The 23950-nt window shown below is 44.8% G+C and overlaps 1 protein-coding gene across 1 annotated transcript in view; it reads left to right on the top strand.

Annotated features, from left to right (window-relative positions):
* CSMD2 (CUB and Sushi multiple domains 2) overlaps positions 1–23610 on the top strand; it is a 616469-nt gene extending 592859 nt beyond the window's left edge. The window contains exons 62-71 of the mRNA XM_064363669.1: positions 254–327; positions 3351–3462; positions 4025–4204; positions 9767–9832; positions 12185–12346; positions 13828–13940; positions 16033–16120; positions 17615–17753; positions 17887–18099; positions 21023–23610. Coding sequence (XP_064219739.1) covers positions 254–327; positions 3351–3462; positions 4025–4204; positions 9767–9832; positions 12185–12346; positions 13828–13940; positions 16033–16120; positions 17615–17753; positions 17887–18046 — 1094 coding nt within the window. The 3' untranslated portion in view covers positions 18047–18099; positions 21023–23610. The remainder of the gene's footprint in view (positions 1–253; positions 328–3350; positions 3463–4024; positions 4205–9766; positions 9833–12184; positions 12347–13827; positions 13941–16032; positions 16121–17614; positions 17754–17886; positions 18100–21022) is intronic.
* The last annotated feature ends 340 nt before the right edge of the window (positions 23611–23950 follow it).

Genomic DNA, 23950 nt, shown 5'->3' with positions numbered 1-23950 from the left:
TTCAGTGGTCTCATCTGCAAAAGGGAACATGTCCTCCTCCTATGAGCTTCTGCAGCAGGATGTAAAATACCCAGAGCTAGTATGCTTCTAGGAGTCAAATAGGCACCAGGGCCAAGGCTCGGGTCAGGATCTCATTGGGCAGAGAAGTCAAGATGTGGCTTCATTTTCTTATCCACATCTATTTCCCAGAGTGAGATGAGGCAGTGAAAGGTCCCATGACCATGTGATCTGTGTCTTTGTTTTGGCCATCCAGATCCTACCCTGACCACCTGTGCGGACCCTGGTGTGCCACAGTTTGGGATACAGAACAATTCTCAGGGATACCAGGTAAGGAGGTCAGCCAAGACAGGGCTTCCCTACATTCTCTCCCTTCCTGTCACTGTCAACATAAGAGGACCTAGGGACCTTCCTCAGGACAGCACTGAGGGAGGACAGAGCTTGGAAACCGCAGAAAGGAAGCCCTCTGCCTCTTTGGATAGTGCTCCATGGGAGCACCCTGCAGAAACAAAAGGACTATGACATCTATCAGAGAAACTGATGAGGAAGGACAGATCCATGCTGTTCCACAAACCCTTCCCAGCAACCCCAGGCACGGTGGTTGCGGAAATACAGAAATGAGTGAGACAGACAGACCTCTGTCCTCAAGGTGCCCACCCTACCCACAGATACTGGGCTCAAGCACAGTGGCAGTGAGCATGTGCCACACAGGAGGCAGGCCCGTCAGCATGGCTGGCCCATTAGGATGCAGGTCCTGCAGACACATCTCAGATGAGTTTTGGGAGGAAAGAACTTGGACAGTCTGGGGTGGGATGCACTGAACAGAGAAAATAAAGAAGAGGAATGTATGGGTGTGTTCAAGGCAGGACAATTAGCTGGAGTCCAAGATGTGCCCAGGATAATATCAGGGACTAACCTGGACATGACAGGCTGGGATCTAGTCGAGTAATGTGACTGTGTCCGTGAGTGCAGACTTCACCCTCATCCCAAGAAAATTCCTCTTGCCCCAGCTGGGCATCTGGGACATGCTTGAATGCTCCGAATGACAGGGAGCTCACAACTCGCCATTTGTACTGACATTGGTCTCTTTGTGTCCTTATGCACTGGGGCCTCACAGAAGACTTCCACACAGTCTGTACTCACTTGGCACATGCTTATGGCCCTGAACTGATCTAGGTTCTAGGAATACAGTGGGAACAGGACAGGCTGGGTGCCTGTTTGAAGGGAACTGCCTGGCTGAAGACTATAAACAAATAAATAAACAAGCTAGCTTCTGAGAGCACTAGACACTATACAGTGTGATATAAAGTGGTGTGAACAGGGTGGGTTGCCATTTTAGGAAGGATAGTTAGAGAAGGGTGACACTTGAACTGTGGCCTCCACAATGAGAATGGCTAGCCCTGTGCAGAGCAGGATGATGTTCCTGGCTGAACAAAAGGCTAGTGCAAAGGAGTGCTGAGGGAAGTGCTTAGCAGCATGGGGGCCTGGAAAACAGGCCAGCTAGCAAGTCTGCAGCCCCATCAGAAAGGAGAAGGAAGTGCAGTCAAAGAGCAAGGCTGGGTTGGGAAACAGGTTGGCCCTGATGTGTAAAATTAAACACTCACACACTCTATGACCCAGAAGTTCCACCTCTGGAAACATATCCCAGAGACACTCTTGCACAGGTTACCAAGAAACAGGAAAAGTTGTGGCACAGTCGTGTAGTGGATTATTGTACAGCAGACAAAATGAATGAACTACAGCTCTGCATGACATGGATGAATCTTAGAAACACACTATCAAGTGGCAAAGGTGGCACAACACTACTTTTATAAATATTAAAACCAGCAAAAACATATTAAATTGTTTAGAGATATATATGCACATATGTGATAGGATTTGTTTTTTAACAAGGCAAGGAAATTAACACAAATTTCAAGATAGCCATTACTACAGAGAGTTGTTGAGGAACAGAGCAGGGAAAGAGCCCCTAGAACATTACAGCCACATTCAGAACATTCTAGCTCTTAAGTTGCGTGGTAGATTCAACTTAAAATGTCCATTTTATTATTATACTTTATATGTGTTCCATATATTGTTTTGTATATGTCAGATATCACATAATTTTTGCAAAGGCGGCAGCATGGGCCAGGTCATGCAGGGCCTTGAAGCCATGATAAGTATTTTGGATTTTACCCGAAATGTCATTTGAAGGCAACACAACCTGATTCATCGTATGAAATATTACTCAGGCTGCTGAGTAGGAAATGAGTATCAGGGAATTGAGGATAGAAGCACTTAGACAAGGAGGACACTATTGTCATGACGCCAGGGAAAGAGAAGGTGAGAAGTGATCCTGAACACATTTTGTAGGTAGAACCAAGAGGGCTCATTGATGGGATGGCTTTTGGGGTTGAAGAGATCAAAGAGGACTTGAGGTTTCTGACTGGCACAACTGCGTGGATAAAGATGCCATTTGCTAAGTCGAAGGATGAAATCCAAGACAGAAACGGGTTCAACATGGAGGAAGGGAGTGGAAATTAAGAGTTATACATTGCATTTGCACATGTTCTAGTAGGTATTAGAGCTACCTACCTGAGTGTTTGAGCTGGAAAGTAGTATAATCCAAGCTGCAGTGCAGGAAACAGATCTAGCTGCATTACACCAAGTGGACTGGGGAGGGAGAGATGGAGCCGGTGGTTGCGGGAGTGTCAAGTCGTACTGTGAGGGGCTGGTGAAGGGCTAAGGGGGAAACATACCTGAGCAGAGGAGGAAGGACAGACAGGGAGGGAAGGTGGCAGTTCTGTTCAACAGATATTTACAAAGCACAGCTCCAGATTCTCTGGGGGCCATATCTGTAGAGACAAGTCTCCCATCCTTAAAGAATTCGCAATTTCATTGAGGAAAGGGACACACACACAGTAATTTGTACTCTCTTTCACATTTTGTAAAACGCTGTCAAATCCACCATCACATTTGAGTTTCACAACATTCCAGTGTGATTGTGGCAGAAATGGTCACCCCCACTTTATCCTAAGAAGACTAAGGTTTTCAGAGTTCTGTGCAGCCTGTCCTGAGTAAATGTAGAAGCCAGAACTCGGATCCGGGGTCTTCTGACTCTGAATCAGGCACTGTGTCCACAACAGAGTGTAATATTACAACTTTGTTCAGGGCATCAAATGAGGCCTTGTGGAGGAGGCATCATATCAGCTGCCTCAAAGGAGGAATAAAATTTAAACAGGCAGAGAATTGGAAAAAGAGTTTTGCCAGCAACAGCCAGGGAGGAGTCGGGCCACGGTAAAGTGGTCAAGGGACAGATGTAGGAAGCACCACAGGAAGGAAGGGGATGATGGGACTTTCCATCCTTGCCACAGGTTGGAAGCACAGTGCTTTTCCGTTGCCAAAAAGGCTACCTGCTTCAGGGCTCCACCACCAGGACCTGCCTGCCCAACCTGACCTGGAGTGGAACCCCGCCTGACTGTGTCCGTGAGTGCAGACTTCACCCACATCCCAAGAAAATTCCTCTTGCCCCAGCTGGGCATCTGGGACATGCTTGAATGCTCCGAATGACAGGGAGCTCACAACTCACCATGTGAACCGACATTGGTCTCTTTGTGTCCTTATGCACTGGGGCCTCACAGAAGACTTCCACACAAAAGCCTTTCTGATACCAGAAGGCAGTCCTTATGCCTTAGCAAAGAAAAAACTATCCAGTGGCAGCAGCAAAAGCTAACAACTACAAGGCCAGGCCTCAGGATGGAGATACCAAGCTTTTGACCAATTACTCCTTCGCTCAGGAAGTGCTGCAGGCTTAGGTTTCCCCCCAACCCTAGTCAACCAAGCCGATATCCACATGGTCTCCATCTTGGCCATTCCTCTAGGCAGAGAGCTTGGGGTTAGGGGGAGGATTGGGGAGGGGGATGCTTGGCATGAAAGGGACTAGAAGGGAAAGGAATCAGATATTCTATCTAGGAACAGGGGAGTGGCTGAAAGGACCCCTGAAGCCCCTAATCTCCTCAGGTCCAACAAGGTCTTTCCTCTCGTCCAGCCCACCACTGCAGGCAGCCAGAGACGCCAACGCATGCCAACGTCGGGGCCCTGGACTTGCCCTCCATGGGCTACACGCTCATCTACTCCTGCCAGGAGGGCTTCTCCCTCAAGGGTGGCTCCGAGCACCGCACCTGCAAGGCGGATGGCAGCTGGACAGGCAAGCCGCCCATCTGCCTGGGTGAGTGTGCCTGCTCAGGGAAGCTTTCCAGGGCGGGAGGCTGAAGGTGCCGGCTGAGCTAGAGCTGAAAGAGGGCAAAAAAAGAAGGAGGGAATCAGGTTTCCAGGAGCTGGATCCTGCTTCTGATTTTCTAAGGTTCTGAGTCTAGAAGACCAAACCAGAGCAGTCTAAAAAGGAGCATACTCAATCCACCCCAGGGGTTACCCCTTTCGCCTGGGCTGAAACACTCACAGGATCACACTTCATCGTTGGGCAAAGGAAAGCGCTTTCTTCCACCAAACTGGAATGACATATTACACATATTACACCCTTGATAAAACAGCACCAGCCTGTAGGTCCCTTGGAGTTACCAGTTTGTCCCAGACCTCCCTTCCCCTCTTCTTCACTCGTTCTCTATTTATTGAGAGTTCATGTGGCCCCACTTCTGCACTGGGCATCAGAGATTCAGAGGAGAAAGACACAACTCCGCAATGTGGAAGACAGACACGTTATCAGATTTTATATCTGGAGTACCTGGAGGAGCACGGAGATGTGCCGAATGCTGTAGGAATAAGGAGGAAGGGCACGAAAGTGGAGGAAAGGAGAAGTCAGGGAGGACTTCCTGGAGAAAGTGATGTCTGAGTCCAGTCTTGAGGGAAAGGATTAAGGATAAAGGATTAGTTCAGTGCTGGGATAGCTTTAAACTCTCTGATAAGCGCTGACCTCACCAGATGCCAGGCGCTGTGCTAAGCACTTTGTATATTTCAATTCATTTAATCCTCACAAGATCCTATGAGGCTATTTAATATCTGAGGAAACTAGGGCACAGAGAAGTTAACTAATGTGCCCAAGGTCCCCAGCTGAGAAAGGTTGAGAGCTGAAGATCCATACCCTGATGGTATAACTTTAGGATCTATGACTATTTTGCTATCCTGCCACTCAGAGGTTAAGCCTTCAGGGTCAGAGCCTGTATCAGAGCTAGAACTTACTAACAGTGTTTTATTTTCATTGTATCACTTGTAAATTTCTTTTGTTTTCCACATACAGTAGTGATATAAAGTACATTTATTAAGTTTTTATGGTGGTAGAATATACATAATATAAAATTTTAAGTGTACAATTCAGTGGCATCTCTTATAGTCATGCTATTGCACAACCATTACCACTATCCATTTCCAGAATTTTTTCATCATCTCAAACAGAAAGTCCATACCCATTAAACAACAACTGCCCATTTCCCTTTTCCCTTAGCCCATAGTAACTGCTATCATACTTTCTGCTTCTGTGAATTTGCCTACTCTAAGTACCTCATGTTAGTGGAATCATACAATATTTGTTCTTTTGTGTCTGGCTTATTTCCCTTAGCATAATGTTTTCAAGATTTATCCATGTCGCGACATCTGTAGGAATCGCTTTCCTTCTTATGCGTAAATCGTATTTCATCATATGGACATCACTTTTTGTTTATCCATTCACCTGTTGATGGGTGTTTAATTTGTTTCCACTTTTTGGCTATTACAAATAATGTTTCTGTGAACATGTATGTACATGTTTTTGTTTTCATATGTTTTCAGTTCTCCTGGGTACATATCTAGGAAAACAGCAACTCTATGTGTAATATTTTGAGAAATTGCCAAACAGTTTTCCAAAGTACCTGCACCATGTTATTCCCACCAGCAGTGCATCAGGGTCCAGTTTCTCGACATCCTTCCCAACTCTTGTCTGTCTTGTTTTAGTATGACCATCATCGGTGGGTGTAAAGTGGTATCTCATTGTGGTGTTTTTTATTGTTTGTTTGAATTTTTCATCCAATTATTTTTTAATTGGCAAATAATTGTATATCTGTAGGGTATACAGCATGATGTTTTGATATATATATACATTGTGGAGTGGCTAAGTCATGTTAATTAAAATATCCATTAACCTTATATACTTGCCATTTTTTGTAGTAAGAACACAAAATCTACTCTCAGTAATTTTCAAGTACACAGTATTATTAATAACTATGGTCACCATGAGGTACAAGAGATCTTGAACTTATTCCCCATACAGATTCTGTACTCTTTGACCAACATCTTTCCAATTCCAGCTATTCTACCCTCTATTTCTATTAATTAGTTCAATTATTTTAGATTCCACAGGTAAGTGAGATTGTGCAGTATTTGTCTTTCTGTACCTGGCTTATTTCACTTAACGTAATATCCTCCAGATTCATCCATGTTGTCACAAATGGCAGAATTTCTTTCTTTTTTAAGGCTGCATAGTATTCCATTGTGTATATATTCCACATGTTCTTTATCCATTCATCCACTGATGGACACTTATGTTGTTTCCATATCTTGGCTATTAGAAATAATGCCACAATAAACATGGGAGTGCAGCTATCTCTCTGACTTACTGATTTCATTTCCTTTGGATATATACCCCGTAATGGTATCGCTGGATCATATGGTAGTTCTATTTTAAATTTTTTGAGGAACCTTCATACTTTCCATAATGGTTATAGTAAATAACAATTATGGTTACAGTAAATTAAATTCCTACTAACAGTGTACAAGAGTTTCCTTTTCTGCACATCCTTACCAACACTTGTTATCCTTAATCTTATTTATGGTAGTCATTCTAACAGGTACAAGGTGATAACTCATTGTGGGTTTCACTTGCATTTCCCTGCTGGTTAGTGATGTTGAACATTTTTTGTATACCTGTTGGCCATTTGTATGTCTTCTTTTGAGAAATGTCTATTCAGATCGTTTACCTGTTTTTAAATCAGGTTGTTTGTTTTCTTGCTATTAAGTTGTTTCAATTTCTTCTATATGTTCCTTAGATGTTAATCTCTTGCCAGATGTATGGTCTGCAAAAAAATTTCACCTATTCCACAGGTTGCCTCTTCACTCTGTTGATTGTTTCCTTTGCTGTGCAGAAGCTTTTCAGTTTGATGTAATTCCGTTTGTCTACTTTTGCTTTTGTTGTCCGTGTCATTGTGCAGAAATGATTTATATTTCCTTGGCGGCTAATGGTACTCAGAACCTTTTTATGTGTATATCTTCCTTAGAGAAATATCTATTGAAATCCTTGTCCATTTTTTTACTGACTCATCTTTTTATTGTTGAGTTGAAAGGGTTCTCTATCTAGAATACAAAGCCTTTATAGGGTACATGATTTGCAAATCTTTTCCCATTTCATGGGGTGTCTTTTCACTCTCTTGTTGGTGTTCTCTGAAGCGCCAATGTTTTTAATTTTGATAAAATCCAACTTATCTATTTTGGGAGTTGCATATGCTTTTGCTTTCATAGCTAAGAAACTTTGACACATCCAAGGTCACAAAAAAAATTTATGCCTATGTTTTATTCTAAGAGTTTTATAGTTTTACCTCTTACATTTATGTCTTTGATCCCTCTTGAATTAATTTTTATGATATTAGATTAGAATCCAAATTCATTCTTTTGCATGTGGATAACCAGTTGTTCCAGCACCATTTTTGGCAAGACTATTCTTTCCCTATTGAATTGTCTTGACACTCCTGTCAAAAATCATTAGACCATAAATGTATGAGTTTATATCTGGATTCTCTATTCTACTTTATTGATCTCTATGACTATCTTTATGCCATTATCACCCAGCCCTGATTACTGTAGCTTGTAGTAAGTTTTGAAATTGGCAAGTGTCCTAGTCTGGGTGACATAGGGAAACTATGTATCTGCAAAAAATAAAACGAAAGAAATTAGCCAGAAGTGGTGGTGTATGCCTATAGTCTTAGCTACTCAGGAGGCTGAGGTGGGAGGATCACTTGAGCCGAGGATTTGGAGGTCACAGTGAGCTGTAATTACACCACTGCACTCCAGCCTGAATAACAGGAAAAAGGGAAATTGGGAAGTATCAATCCTCCAACTTTGTTCTTCTTTTTTAAGATTGCCTATTGTTTTGCCTTTCGTTTCTATACAGATTTTAAGATTGGCTTGTCAATTTCTGCAAACTAGACAGCTGGGATTTTGACAGGAATTTCATTGAATCTGTAGATCAATTTGGGGAGTATTACCATCTGAAAAATATTAAGGTTTCCAATCCATGAACATGTGATGTCTTTCCATTTATTTAGATAATTAATTTCTTTTGATGATGTTTTATAATTTTCAGTGCCCAAGTCTTGCACTTGGTTGATTAAATATTTTAATCTTTTATCATAGATACTTTCATTTTAAAATATATAATGTTTTAAATCCAGCTGAATTCAGCCCCTTACTGTATGATCTTGAGCAAACCCTTTCATTTCTCTGCCTCTCAACAAGTTTCTCTTCTGTAAAATTGGGACAATAATCTCTACTTTACAGTTTCGAGAGCAGGAGTAAATGAATAAGTGCCTATCACAGTGCCTCACACATAAGATGCTTTCTCCTTCTTTGCTCCCTTCATCTTATGAAACCTAAGACAATAAAGCATTCTGTTCAGAAGTATACTTCCATTGAGTCACTGCAGAGACTTTTTCCACAGCATTCCATATACCAGGCATAAGCTAACTTCCAGAGTTGAAGGAGGTTTGCTAAAGCTATGCTGCCCTCCAGGGCAGACAGTGGGGAGTCTTCCCTTAATGCAACAAGGCAGATTTTCTATTGTTTCTTTGAAAAGAAGAAAAGACATTGACATTAATAAACTGACCATGACTTTCCTGTTCATAACCTCATTTATTCAGCATAGACCTGTGAGGTATGATTCAGTTTTTTCCTTATTTCAAATCAGGAGGCAGAGACTCCGAGTTACTAATCAAGGTCACACAGTCATTAAGTGGCACTGCTGGGACCTGAACCTTGGCTATCTGGCTAGGCCCAAAGCTTTGCCTTTGCTTTGCCCGTAAGGGCTTCTTGGTCTTAAGCTCATCATTCCAAAGGAGGAATGCACTCCTCTGCAACCCTCACCAGGGCTCATGGAGTTCACTGTTGATGGGTAGAAGTTCCTCCTACATGTGAGGCATCTGCAAGGAAAGCACAGTTGAGGACAGGACTTTTTAACCCTAAGTTTTCAATGAGGGCATTCGGGGAGTCTGTGCACTTGGATGAGAAAATATACACCTTTATTTTCCTTTACTTTTTACTGAAATGTAGCATCTCCTTTAATTTTGAATGTAGACAACCACCCTTAGGAGGGTTAGCACCTGTGACTTTGTCACCAGTGGAAATTAAAGAGATTTTTGTATATATTCTAATTGCTACCAGTATCATGAAATATTGTTCATGTTCCTGACTACTTCAAGATTATGGTTATTTCTAGACTCATTGCTAGATCCCGTTATTTAATGTAGTAATAAAGAATCACGTATACCACTATATCCTAATATCTTATCTAATATGTTAATAACTGTAATTAAATAGATGTCCCTTGTAATTCTTTGTATTTGTTTATTCTGACAGGGATCCATAGCATCATCAGACCATCAAAGCAGTTCACCTCCTGGTGAACTGCCTAAAAAATAAGTCCAAAGCGAGATCTCAAAGAAGCCATTGACCTAAGGTCAGACAGGTGGTCATTGTTTTTCCAACAGAGTGTAACCAGAAGCTGAACCTGTATTCTTCCACTCTTTTTCCCCAGCAGAGGTCCGGCCCAGTGGGAGACCCATCAACACTGCCCGGGAACCACCGCTCACCCAAGCCTTGAGTATGTATGGTCCAGATCATTGGCTCAAGAAACTGATGTTACTTTTTTCACGGAGTTAGCCAGAAATACACACACGAGTTGCTGAGTGCTAGAGGAAGGGCATGAAAACTATCTATAGACCTGGATGGATTTCCCTACCCACTTCCTCAGCCCAGGCAGACTTCAGAAGAAAGTGAGCCTGAAGGAAGCAGAAACCTCATCTAGAAAAAAGAGCCAGCGCCTTCCAACTGGAAGCTCTGGAACTGTTGATTACTACAGCCTCTCCTGGCATAGGGCTGGCCAGTGTGTGGTCATACAAACACATTGACCCAGGTCATGCCCAGGGAGCTTCCTAAAAATGATTACAGTTTAAGATAGGTCTAGGGTCTTTCCAAGTATCGCATCCAGAACTGGACACGGAACTACAGATACGGCCTGACCAATGCCATATTCTTAGAGACTATCACATCCTTTTTTGAACCTTCTACTTTTATTTGCCACATTAGCATGTGCATTATACAGAAACGAGGCTAGATTTGGCATCAGAAACTCAATTTGAGTACCATTTTGGTCACTGACCAGCCGTGTCCTTGGACAAATGAGCTTTGCCTCTTAAGCTTCAATTTCCCTTTCAGTAAAATAAAGATCATAATTATTGCCATAGAGAATTATTACAAGAATAAATGACAATTTTAGTAGCTATCACTGATTAGGTGCTTTTACACATGCAACATCATGTAACGTATAATTTACAACATTAGATCATTTAATCCCTACAATAACCCTGATAAGGGAGGTAGGATGGCCACCATTTATAGATATACAGGCATAACCTATACAGGGAGAAAGTTAAGGCTTTTACACATGATCAAACAACTGACAAGTGACAGAGCTAAGATTAGACTCTGGGTCTGTCTGACTTCATTTGTCCATGTTCTGATTCACCACGCTACACTGACAAGTCAGTTTTCTCTCTCTTCTTCCCTCTTTTCTTTCTCCATCTTTTAAATACCTTTTCTTTTTTTCTCTTTTCTTCTTCCTCCTTCTCTCCTTTCTAGTTCCTTCTCTATACCTTTTTAAAATATTTTAATTTTAACTGACAAATAATAAATACATATATTTATAGGGTACAATGTGATGTTATTCTATATGTATTCATCATGGAAAAAATAAATCAAGCTAATTAACATACCCATTATCTCACCTGGGTGAGAACATTTAGAATCTACGCTTTCAGCCAGGTGCAGTGGCTCACGCCTATAATCCCAGCACTTTGTGAGGCCAAGGTCGGCAGATCTCCTGAGGTCAGGAGTTTGAGACCAGCCTGACCAACATGATGAAACCCCATCTCTACTAAAAGTACAAAATTACCCAGGCATGGTGGCACATGCCTGTAATCCCAGCTACTTGAGAGGCTGAGGCAGGAGAATTGCTTGAACCTGGGAGGCGGAGATTGCAGTGAGTCTAGATTGCACCATTGCACTCCAGTGTGGGCAACAAGAGCAAAACTCTATCTTAAAAAAAGGAAAGAAAGAAAGAAAGAAAGAAAAGAAAAGAAAAAAACACTCTTTCTGCAATTTTGAAATATATAATACATTCTTATTAACTATAGTCACCATGCTGTGCAGTGGATCACCAAAACTTATACCTCCAGTCTAATGGAAACTTTGTACCCTTTGACCATCTCCCTGTCACCCTCCACTCTGCCCCAGCCTCTGTAACCATCATTCTACTCTCTACTCCAATGAGTTCAACTTTTTTAGGTTCCATATGTAAGTGAGATCATATATTTGTCTTTGTGTGCCTGGCTATTCCACTTAATGTAATGTCCTCCAGTTCGTACATGTTGCCATGAATTAAAGAATTTCCTTCTTTTTAAAAACTGTATAGTATTCCATAGTGTATTATATATAATGTATTGTATATAATATATATCACATATATGTAATATATAATTACATATATATTATATAATTATATATAATTATATTATATATAATACATTATATATATACACTATGGAATATATTATATATATTATATATTACATATATATGTGTGTGTGTGTGTATATATAGATATACCCTTTTCTTTGTTCATTCGTTCATGGACACTTAGGTTGTTTCCCTATCTTGGCCATTGTGAATGATGCTGCAGTGAACATGAGAGTGGATATTTATTTCAGTTCCCTCCACCCATCCACTCTGAGACACAAAAGGAGAAGAGGCCAGAACATTCTACCACCCTCTCCACATGTTAGACATTGAGAAAAGGAAACAGTCCCAGGGAGTGGGCTGGGATCAGTCATCAGGTCGCCCCAATTCTAGCAGCACACACAAAGCTCCTCTCACATCTGTTTCTCAATTCCTCTAGTTCCTGGGGATGTTTTTGCCAAGAATTCCCTGTGGAAAGGGGCCTATGAATACCAGGGGAAGAAGCAGCCAGCCATGCTCAGAGTGACTGGCTTCCAAGTTGCCAACAGCAAGGTCAATGCCACCATGATTGACCACAGCGGCGTGGAGCTACACTTGGCTGGTAAGGAGTAGGCCCCTCTGTGGAAGCCAGGAGGATGGATGGGCACACACCCTTGGCAAGAATGAGGCTAATGGCATTGCATCCTACTGTCATGCAAGGCTCAGACTTGTCTGGTGGTCAGGAAAGAGGAAGTGTCTATTCATCTTTACATGATAAAGCACCATGGAGTAAAGGGGAATGTTTAAATGGCAAATATTAATAATTTGAATATATAAAGAACTCTTATAAACAAAGAGAAAAGACTGATATCCCTAAACTGAACCAAAAATAGGGGCAGAGAGTTCCCAGGAGCCAAAGTACAATCAGTCAACAAAAAAAAGAAAAAAGTTTTCAGCAATCATCAAAAAAAAGTAAACACAAAATATCATTTTCCACTTACACCACCAACTCAGAGTGTTTTAAATGATAACACTTAGTGCAGGGCGGGTTCAGCCATGAAGGCCAAACTCTAAAATGGTACAGTTCTAGAAAACAATTTGATGATTTGTATCAAGATTCTTGAAAATGACTGGACCCATTAATTACATTTCTAACAATTTTTATCATAAGAAGTTGATGTGGACGGAGTCAAACATTTATGAATAAAGGTTGTTCCCATTAGAAGGCCATTTGTAGTGCGTAGAAATTTCTCCTAAAATAGAGAAATGGGTATTTTAATTATAGTATATTTACTAATGAAATATTATGCCAGTGTTGAGGGAAATGCATTCATTATAATGTATTTAAAATATTACTCCAGTGTTTTAAAGGAAAACATTTACATTCATAAGAAAGAAAACTGAAATTATTTACAGGGACATGTTATTACGTTATTACAGTAACATGTTAACAATGGTTATTTCTTAGTGAGATCAGGAGAGATTATTTTTTCCTCATGCATCTCTGCATTTTCTAAACTTCCCAATTTTCAATCTTTCTATAATCAGGAAAGGTAAGTATCTTAGAAAACAAGTATTTATTGAATAGATGGGTAGATAAATGAATGCATGAGTGAATGAACATATGAATGCACAACCCCACATACAGTCATATCTATGAAATGATACGTGCACACGCCTACGCAGCTGCAGGATGACATTTGTTCATTTAACACATGGTAATAGACACACTCACATGCCCCCATGTCCATGCCCTCATGAACTCTTGCAACCATTAAACTATCTATGCATTAGTGGACAGATTAAAAGACACAAAATCATATTCTCACATATGCATGTATAAATAGAATCACAATCTCAACCCAGTAATCTAATTATGAACATACATATGCATATATTGATAATCATTGCGTATAATCACATTCAGCCTACACAAACGCACACTCAACACTATACTTACAACTTAAAGGTATGTGGGGAATGTTTATATCAACATCTACACATGAAAATTCCACCCAGAAACTTATACTGACAAATCCACAAATTTGAGTTTTGAAATTTTCCCAGATCTTTCATGTGTAACCCCTGAACTTTATTTCCTAGGAACTTACAAGAAAGAAGATTTTCATCTCTTACTCCAGGTGTACCAGATTACAGGGCCTGTGGAGATCTTTGTGAATAAGTTCAAAGATGATCACTGGGCTTTAGATGGCCATGTAAGTTCAACAAATGCACCTCCTCCCCTGATTCCCAGATCACTGGCAGGGAAAAGGAGGACAAAAGGATGTGCAAACTCCTAGGATCAACCTGGAAACTTGGGAGGAGGTTTTCTGTGGGACCCTGCCTGGGAGCAGCAAGAGGGTCCTCATCTGCTAAAATAGGCAAAGGAAAAGATGTTAAAAGCCAGAAGACTCAGAGTCCAGAGGTTCACCATGTTCAAGAAACTTGGAGTAAGGCCAGACGCAGTGGCTTATGCCTGTAATCCCAGCACTTTGGGAGGCTGAGGCGGGTGGATCATGAGGTCAAGAGATCGAGACCACCCTGGCCAACATGGTGAAACCCCGTCTCTACTAAACATACAAAAATTAGCTGGGCATGATGGCATGTGCCTGTAGTCCCAGCTACTCTGGAGGCTGAGGCAGGAGAATCACTTGTACCCAGGACGCAGAGGTTACAGTGAGCTGAGGTCATGCCACCGCATTCCAGCCTGGCAACAGAGCAAGACTCTGTCTCAAAAAAAAAAAAAAAAAAAAGAGAGCGAGAGAGAGTTGGAGTAAGTTCTGTTGTTTGAACAGAAAGCAAGGGGTAGAAGTCAGGGTCAGAGGGAATTCAGGCTAGTTGAAGGTATTGATGTGGAAGGTGGGAGCTGGAAGAAGGCAGTGAGTCTCGTGACTACCTCGAACTTCTGCTCACACTTGAGGATGCAGATTGTGAGTGATTTAGCACAGCTTGAGAGACCAGGACATGGCAGAGGAATAGGGCTTTCTTACATTCACCTATGGAAAAGACATTCTGTTCTAGGGCTTTCTTGAGGTGGAAGCTGTGTCTCCGGTGACACTTCTCTGACCACACCTTCCTATTTCACACATAGCGAATTAAGCATAGCGTTCCCGACCACATCCTCACTTCTCTGTCTTGGATTGCTGGAGCTAGAAGAGAAAGGGTAGAATAAAGCAAGAGGTCGTGGTAGACCAGAGTAGCAGAGAGCTAGGAAGTCACAGTGCATTCTCATGGACAGGACCGGCTGGTGGAGGACTGTGGTATAGTTGACTTTGCTTTATAAACACATCAGGAGAACCAAGTGGCTTCTCCAGGGGCTGGCACATACAGGTAGTTCCTCGGTAGGCCCAAGGATATTTATAGGTCCCCTTGGTAATCCAAGTATGGGCCAGCTTCAATCTTTGTGGCCCAAAAGCTGTGCAGGAACAAGAGACTCTACCATCTAGGAGGGTCAAAGTTGGGACATGGAGCTAGGAGTACAGGCCAGGGGAAGATGGGGATGGGGCTCCAGAGGGCCAGGAATAGCCAGAGCCACTGCCTAGGACAACAGCCAACCATGGAGCCTTACAATAGCCAGTGAGGTATGTTTTGGGGGACAGCTGGAGAGAGCAGACAGAGGCTGCTTCTAGCAGTGGAGCATAGGTTGGGAGTAGCCAGGAGTGCAGGCATCCTCACAGCACGCCCTCAGCTGCTGCGGCCCCAGACTGCACATTTGAGCATTTGCATCTGTCACATGAGCATCAGTGGCAGGAGCTATGTCCCCAGCTACACCTCCTAAAAAATTAATAGCTCTTAGAACTGTGATGAGCTCTCCAGTGTACCTTTAATCTGCGAGGGACATTTTCACCAAGGTTCTGTGTGTTCCATAATGCTCCAAAAGCCAGTTTTTCATCACAGTACTAACAGCCACCGAGCATATAAAGCCTTTAAATTAAGTATTCAGGCGTGTTTTATCTTCATTAGCTCATTTAATCCTTACAGCCACTCTATGACACAGGTACTGGTAATAGTGCCTCAGTTTCTCATGTGCACTGACACGGGTACTGTTAATAGTAGAATAGTGTGCTTTGACCAGTAGAAAATAAAATCTTCTTCCTACCTCATTCATGTCGCTGGTGCCCCTGCCCCACCCCAGGCTCCCCAGTCACACCCACCCTTGCCTGGGTGTGGGCAGAGAACAAACCCTGTGTGTCGGAGCAGAAAGTCAGTGGGTGACTCAGACCTGCTGTGCAGCATGTGCAATGAGAGAGGAGTTCTAGATCCTTCCAGCAGCCTCCCACCTACTCTCTGTGCTCTCTACCATCACAGGTCTCATCAGAGTCCTCCGGAGGCACCTTCATCTACCAAGGCTCCGTCAAGGGCCAAGGCTTTGGGCAGTTCGGCTTTCAAAGACTGGGTAACTAGCGCTTGTCCCTGGGAAGTGTGGGCTTGGGTGTGTGGGAGAAAAACCATGTGTTCCGTGGTCAGGCAGAAGACTGGGGAAGTTGAGGTAGGGGTGTTTGGCCTCTTTTGGATAAGGGACACCTTTCGAGAGTCTGACAAAAGCTATGGAATACCTCTCCAAAAGCAAACACTCATGCCTAACACACTCAACCTGTGACAAACAGTTTCCTGCTCAGACCTGGAGGAGAGAGCCCCCAGCTCCAGGGACGTTGGGTCTTAGATATAGCCCCCAGCCACACCCTCTGGTCAGCCCTCGGGTGTCACCCCTGCCTCAATGAACAACATCTTGGAGTGTCTTAGGGTTCTTAGGGTGCCTTTGCTGTGATGTCGTTTCTGCCCTAGCCCAGCCCTAGAAGTCTGGTTTTATGGCCATTTTACAGATGAGAAAACTGAGCATCAAGACGGCCTCCCTCCCTGGTCCTTCCATGGCCTCTTTACCTAGCATGCTTCTTGTCATCCACATCAAACATCCACACCTTGGAGCCTGGCCCTGGCCCAGAGCCTCCCGGTGCCCAGCCTTGGACTCTGGTTGGGGGAGGGGCTCTGGTTTCTCAGAAGCAGGAGATGGGGAAACAGGAGGCAGTTGTGGGTACGTGAGAGCCTCTCTGTACCCTGGGCTCTGATACCTCCTGTCCCCAGGGCCCCTGCCTGCCAGGGCAGTTCACTGCATATCCTCTGGCTCTGAGCTCTGGAAAGGTTCTCTGGACTGAGCTGTAGTCTGCCTCTGCCTTTCCCACTCACACTGTTCCTCCCCGAGATTTGCCCCAGCTCTGCCCTCATGAGCTGCATGGACTAAGACAGTCTTCCACACAGCACCCTTCACCTACTTCAAGACAGCCAGGCCTGATGGAAAGACCTTAGAAAATCACAGCTTTTGTTCTGGCTCCACAGCAGACACCCTGTCCCCTCTCAGATCCGCAGCCCCTCAGTTAGCGGGGTGCCTAACGGGGGCCACAGTGTCTGCTTGTGTTCTTCTGAGCCCTCCCAGTCTCCGGGAGGAGGGCGAGGAAGGAGGAGAGGCAGCCTTCCAGAAGGAAATGCTTCAACTTCAACCAGAACAGTTCTGCCTTCATCTGTCTTATAATTTGGTGTCCCCATAAGATTTCATCTGATAAAGATTTCAAAAGAACTTTAGAGACTTCTAAAGGGCTGCACCCTTGTAAGAGTTTCTGTTGCGCCATGGCTTTAGGCTCCTCCGTGGATGGTTGTCTGGGAGCCATCTGAGTGGCATAAGGCAGATGCATGCAGGACCCTTCCCCTGGGGACTGAGCGCACACGTGGAGGCAGGCGGGTGGCCCTGGGCACATCTGTCACCCCTGCTGAGTAGGAGTGAGGAACACCCTGAGTGGCAGCCCTGCTCCCCAAGAGTGCGTAGTAGGGGAGGGCAGCTGACAGGGCCTCAGACTGTGTCTCTGTGACTTGACTTTTCTGCTTTGCAACTTTACAGACCTCAGGCTGCTGGAGTCAGACCCCGAGTCCATTGGCCGCCACTTTGCTTCCAACAGCAGCTCAGTGGCAGCCGCAATCCTGGTGCCTTTCATCGCCCTCATCATTGCGGGCTTCGTGCTCTATCTCTACAAGCACAGGTACCACACGGGAAAGAGGCAGGGCGGGCATCAGGCAGCCTCCCTCTCTCCCTCCAGAGCCCCCACCACCAGACCCCTAAGCCTCTCTGTGTCGCTCTTTTCATGCCATGATCACTTCCTCCCTTATCGCCAGGAGAAGACCCAAAGTTCCTTTCAATGGCTATGCTGGCCACGAGAACACCAATGTTCGGGCCACGTTTGAGAACCCAATGTACGACCGCAACATCCAGCCCACAGACATCATGGCCAGCGAGGCGGAGTTCACAGTCAGCACAGTGTGCACAGCGGTATAGCCACCCAGCCCGGCCGCCACCACTGCCACCGAGAGCCCCGCCTCCAGCAGCCGGTGAGCAGGGGTGTGGGAGGCAGACAGGCCTTCATAGGCACAGGCAGGGACCTATGCGTGCCAGGGACTCCACCCAACAGTCGCACATGCCACACAGACACAGACAGGGACCCGCGCGTGCCAGGGGCTCCACCCAACAAAGTCACTCATGCCACCACAGTCACACCAGTAAGAGGGGAGCTGTTCACCAAGCATCACTGTGTATCAGGCACTGAATCAGGCCCTTTGTGGATCTAACATACTGAATCCCTGCACCCCCTGTGAAGTAGAGGCTACTAGGAGCCCCATTACAGATGAGAAAACTGAGGTGCATAGAAATCAACTTGAGCAAGATCACACAGCTCAGAAGGTATGGGGTTGGAATCCAATCCCAGGCTGGCTCCAGAAACTGTGCTCCTCACCCTGGGCTTGGCAGAACATCGGCGTGTATTAGTCTGTTTTCCTCCAGAGAAACGGAACCAACTGGATATATACATCCTCTGGGTCAAGGCCAAGCCCTGGAGACCTATACAGAGATGCACATATATGTGTATATTGGTATATTGTGTATATATACGTGCATACACTATAAATGTAATACATACACCTATACATCTCTATATCAAGATATATCCACCCCATCCATCTATGTATAGATATGCAACTGCATAGAGCTGTATGTATACATACATATGCATACGTTATATAGAGGGAGAACTATAAATAGATATATGTTTTAAAAGAGAGATTCTTCTAAGGAATTGGCTGGCAAGGTAGAAATCTACTGGGCAGGCCAGCAGGCTAGAAATTCCAGCAGGAGCTGATGCTGTCATCTTGAGTCCAAAGGCAGTCAGAGACAGAATTCCTTCCTCTTCAGAACACCTCAGTCTTTCTCTTAAGGCCTTCAGCTGATTGAATGAGGCCCACACACATCATGGAGACTCAAAGTCTACTGATTTCAATGTTAATCATATCTAAAAAGATACCTTCACAGTAATATCCAGAATGTTCGACCTGTCAACTGAGCACTATAGCCTTGGCAAGTTGACTAATAAAATTCCCCATCACACAGAACACAAGAGAGGGGAGGAGCCCCCCAAGATACGGACAGAAGGGCAGACACACCCACAAGTGTACACTGTCACACACACACACACACACGCACGCACGCATCTGACCGGCCCACTGGGAAGGAACTGATGAATCTGAAAGGCACTGCCTCTTCCTCACTGTGTCCTCCCTCAATGACACCCTCACCTCTGGGACCTGGGACCCTGCAGGAGTTGCCCTAACAGGGTGTCCAAGCTGCACCCCTCTGAGAACTGTCTTCTCCCACACATCCCGCTTTCTAGGGACAGGCAGGTGCCCTCTCTCAGGTCCTGGGCCGAAGGGCTCTGGGGAGAAGAGTCACAGAGCCAGCCAGGTAGGGATTCCCAGTGAGGGCAGTGGAAAATCCGCCAAGTGGGCCATCAGCCACACCCAGGGCTAGTGTCGCGCTCCTGCCTCACACTCCTGCACATGGCAGCTCATGTGGTGGATACTCCCAGCCACACACAAATGGCAGTGCACCCAGGAAATAGGTTTGTATGAGGGGACCTTCGGGGGCCACCAACGGGGATGGTGGGGACGGTTCCTGCCAAGGGGGTTACAAGACCAGCGGGGGTCATTATCGCTGCCCGACCCCTGATGTGCTTTACTCCCTTTCCACTCACACCTCCAGGAGGATTTCACAGCTTCAGCCTGAGTCCCAGATGGTGAGCAAGTCAGGGACGCAGCAGATGCAGCTCCTGAATACAAATTATTTATGGGAAGAGCTTTTCCCCATCTTTTTACATGCCCCTCAAAACAAACATTTAAGTAAGGGTTCCCCCTTATTCCAGTGGGATTGTTTTAACATGCCAAAATTACTCCTCAAGTTTCATCTTTATGCCCACCCTTTACTTTTTCCTACCTTCTTCCTGCTCAGAACTCTTATCAATAGAAGGCAAAAGAGGGGAAAAAAATCCCCTCTGAGGTAAATTGGGGCTTGGAGGTGATCAGTGATGAATCTGATTCACTGCACGAATTATTGAACAGTATAAGAAAGAAATAAGGATGCCCCTGACCTCCACATACTGGCTCTCGCTCCACACCTGGGCTCTGCTGGGTTCCAGGTGCTGGTGTGCGCCATGCTGTCACCTCCGGGTTGGCTGGGGTTGGTGGCTCCATGTCTGGGCAGCCCTCAGCATTGGCCCCTTGCCAGCAGGCTCTGAACCCACTGCCCAGCCCACAGGTCTCCAGGAGGGCCCCTCTGACCACGTCTGCCCACAGCTGGAGCATAAAGAAAGCAAAAGGCACCCTGAACAGACACATACACATTTCACATGAGTGACTAGATGGTAATTTTCAAAAAACAATGCCAAGGAGAAAAGCTGAAATTAAAATGAACGCCTTCCTAGGAAAGCAACAAGGCCTGTGCAGTCAGCAAGTCGGGGGCGGGGGAACAGGGCTGAGTGATGGCGTTTGCGGACCCCTTCCTCCACTAAAAAAAGTATTAGAAATGAGGTTTCACGACTGTGTCATCACAAAAGTGAATATAAGCCAGTCTGGACTCATTATTACCGATCCATTATTAGTCTACTCGTTTTTTATATGATTTTGAAAAAAACTATAATTAGAACATTTTCCTGGGCTCCTAAAAGTATGGTGGCCCCCAAGCACTGGGCCTCCAGGTCTAATGACGAAGTTGGCCCTGGAAGGGAAAAGGACAGAAAAACACATGTTCTGCTGCACTTATTTTCTGCCTACACCGCACCCCCCACCTTGGAAGATTAAACATCAAAGTGAAGATGGAGGTGATTAATCTTTTTCCCACTTGTTCCTTCTTTGCTTTGCCTTTTTGCCCTTGCCTCCTCTGCTCCCCACCCCTCCCCTCCTGCTGCCTCTTTTTCCTTTGCAAACTCAGGTGTGATCTATTTGTTCCCAGTTCCCCAGGGGGCAGGAAGTAGGCTCCCCTGAGCACAGTGCCCAGTGCCCATCTTCGTTGTCTCTCTGCCTTTGTCCGCTACTGCTGGGACTCGGGCCCTCGCCCTGCCGCCATCTACACCCGTCACCCTGGAGAGGACTCCGGCCGTGCTCTGAAAAGGAGGCAGGAAAGGAAAAGGGGCTGAAGACGGAGGAAGAAAGTTTATGGATTTAAAATAGCAAAGCAACTTGTGGATATGTGTGTGTGTGTATGGGCCTGAGCACACACAAACACACACACCTCTCCTTCATTCACGTCCTACGGAAGAGACCATAAAAGCTTCAAAACCAGAAGTACACATGAAGGATGCTTCATGCCCTATTCCCCACACACGGAAAAGAGATGAAGAGGGGACGGTATGGTCAGCTTTCAAACCAATATGCCCCCCGCCCATCCCATGTGTGAGGACATGGTGACTCGGTGACTGTAACAGCAGGACGCATCCCATGGTGTGGTCAGTGTGCAAAAACCAGCCATCTGCTGATAGACGGCCCCATCTGCACAGCAGCAGCAGCAAGGATTACCCCAGAGGCAGGAAAAAAGTCTTTGGAAATAGATTGAAAATCAGTATCTTTATTTTTTCGAACACAATTTTATTGAGTTCTAAACCCAGTGGTTTAAAAAGTCATTTGGGTCCTGGGGAGCACTGGGAATGAAGGGAGAGCCGGGGAAGATAGGGCAGGAGTCTAGCCAGGAGCCCAAAGTCAAGTCTGGATGTCAACGGACAAAGAGAAGAGAAGACAGGTCTGTGGTCCAGAGAGGACCCCAGGTCTGGAGGCAGCAGCGGGAGCCTTGAAAGGACAGGGCAGCAAGGCTGCCCCGGTACCCAAAAAACAATGGCTGTCGTGTGCTGAGGTTATTCTCTGTGCTTGACACTTTACCTATAGTATTTCTAGTCTTCACAGTAACACTAAAATGTAGGATTTATTATTCCCCTTTGACAGATGAGAAAATAGAAGCCTGGAAAGATAAAGACATATGGGGCACAGAGTTAGAAAGTGTGGAGTCAGAATGCAAACCCAGATCAGTCTGCCCCAAAGTCCACTACACCAGCTGCCAGACACCCTGGTCTAGAAGGGGCAGCCAAGAAGGGAGGAGCTGGTACATCTCTACAGTAGCACTGTGGCCAGGTCTGGGAAGCCAGGCAAGACACCTATGTGTCCTATCTGGGTTCTGCTGACTCCACATGGGCAGCCTCGGGGGAAGGACTCAGCTCCCCAGGCCTCCTGCCGTTGATGCTGGCTCCTTGGCTACCAGCAGCCGCTGACCATGGCCAGCAAAAGACCTGGCAGGTCCTGAATCAAAACAACAGGGTGGCTGAAAGTCACGCTCTCTCCAGCTCCTCGCAAGTGGGTTTGATTTATTTTGACAGCTATATTATACTTGGGTCATTCGTGAATTCCATGAGTATTGTTGGGAAGTTCATGAGTTTAGGAATCAAAGTATGGCATTTAGAGCCACTTTCTCTGTCCTCGGGAAGGCTCCCAAGGGCTTAAGGCCCTGGACATGGATGACATGCTGGCCTCAGAGATTCATATCACATATTGAAATAACAAATAGAAATATATGGAAGCGGAGAGACAGTGACACCTGGTTCTTAAGCAAATTCTAGGTTGGAACAATTAGGACATCTGACTGATATTAAGATTGGCCAGAGTAAAGTGAGAGGCGTCCATTTCCAGCAGACACAATGGAGGCTGACAGAGGCAGGAACCCACCCCTGGCCGCACCACCTCTGGGACACGGTACCCCTGGACTTGGCGGGAGAAGGCCAATCCAGACACACTCACACTCATCTCTTTGCTTGGCTGGAAACAAGTGCAGGAAGCTCCCCTCCTGACTTCTTAAGCTCCCTTCCCCCTTCTTACGCTCCTCTCCTTTGACTGGTCCCTTCCCCCTTCTTATGCCCCTCTCAGTCCACCCAGCGGATGCCTTTTCCTGCCCCCCAACCCTCCCCTGCATCTCCTTGTAAAGTCCCATGAGATGCCCGAGGAGCACCTGCTGGTGGGTCACCCAGCACTCTGCTGGGCATCACCCTCTGCACCCCTGGCATTTCTCTACACCTCCAGAGGCTTGGAAGGGAACAGGGTAGATAAGGCCCTTCACCCACCATCTACGCCATACACCCACCACCATCATCCCATGAGGGAAAAAAAAAGTAAAACAAAAACAAAAAAAATCTTTTGTACAGAGATATATTTTTATTATACAAAGTTTGTACAGTACCAAAAAAGAAAGAAAAAAAAGGTGTAAATTTTTTTTCATTATTGTAGGTAAATGGTAGTGGAAGCCTTTTTTGTAAATGTAATAAAATGTATAAATATGGTTTTCAGAAAACATCAAGTGCTGTAAATATGTAATCTACGCCCCTTCTTGGCTTGTCTGCAGTATATACATTTAATTTATCTGTCTCTGTATATGAGGCTTCCCCCTGGGGTCCTGCATTATGGTACTTTCCTGAATTTGAAAGCAATTTTAAATTTTTTGAATTCAAATAAAATATAAATTTTTGCATTGGTTTTCTTACATTTTTATGGCCTCTTTCATGACTAGGGGCAAGTGCTTATTGGGGAAGGGGAGGAAAGGCGTATTTTAGCCTAAAATCCAAGGGTGGAAATGTGGGAGTCCCTTTCTTAACGCATGGTGTTGCCACTGCTACATGTTGGAAACTCCTAGCAAAAATGATAGTGGATACCCCACATACAAAAGTTAATTCAAAATGGATCAAAGACCTACACATAAGATCTACAATGATAAAATGCTTACAAGAGAATGTAGGTGGAAAGCTTCATAACATTAGATTTTGCATATGACATCAAAAGTATATAGTCAACAAAAGAAAAAAAAATAAATTGGACTACATCAAAA

This window comes from Aotus nancymaae, unplaced genomic scaffold, assembly GCF_030222135.1.
Source record: "Aotus nancymaae isolate 86718 unplaced genomic scaffold, 86718_ANA_hifiasm-v0.15.2.pri h1tg000053l, whole genome shotgun sequence".
In the NCBI taxonomy this organism is placed as follows: Eukaryota; Metazoa; Chordata; class Mammalia; order Primates; family Aotidae; genus Aotus; species Aotus nancymaae.
The sequence above is the reverse complement of the archived record's forward strand: the minus strand, read 5'-3'. Positions and strand labels throughout refer to the sequence as shown.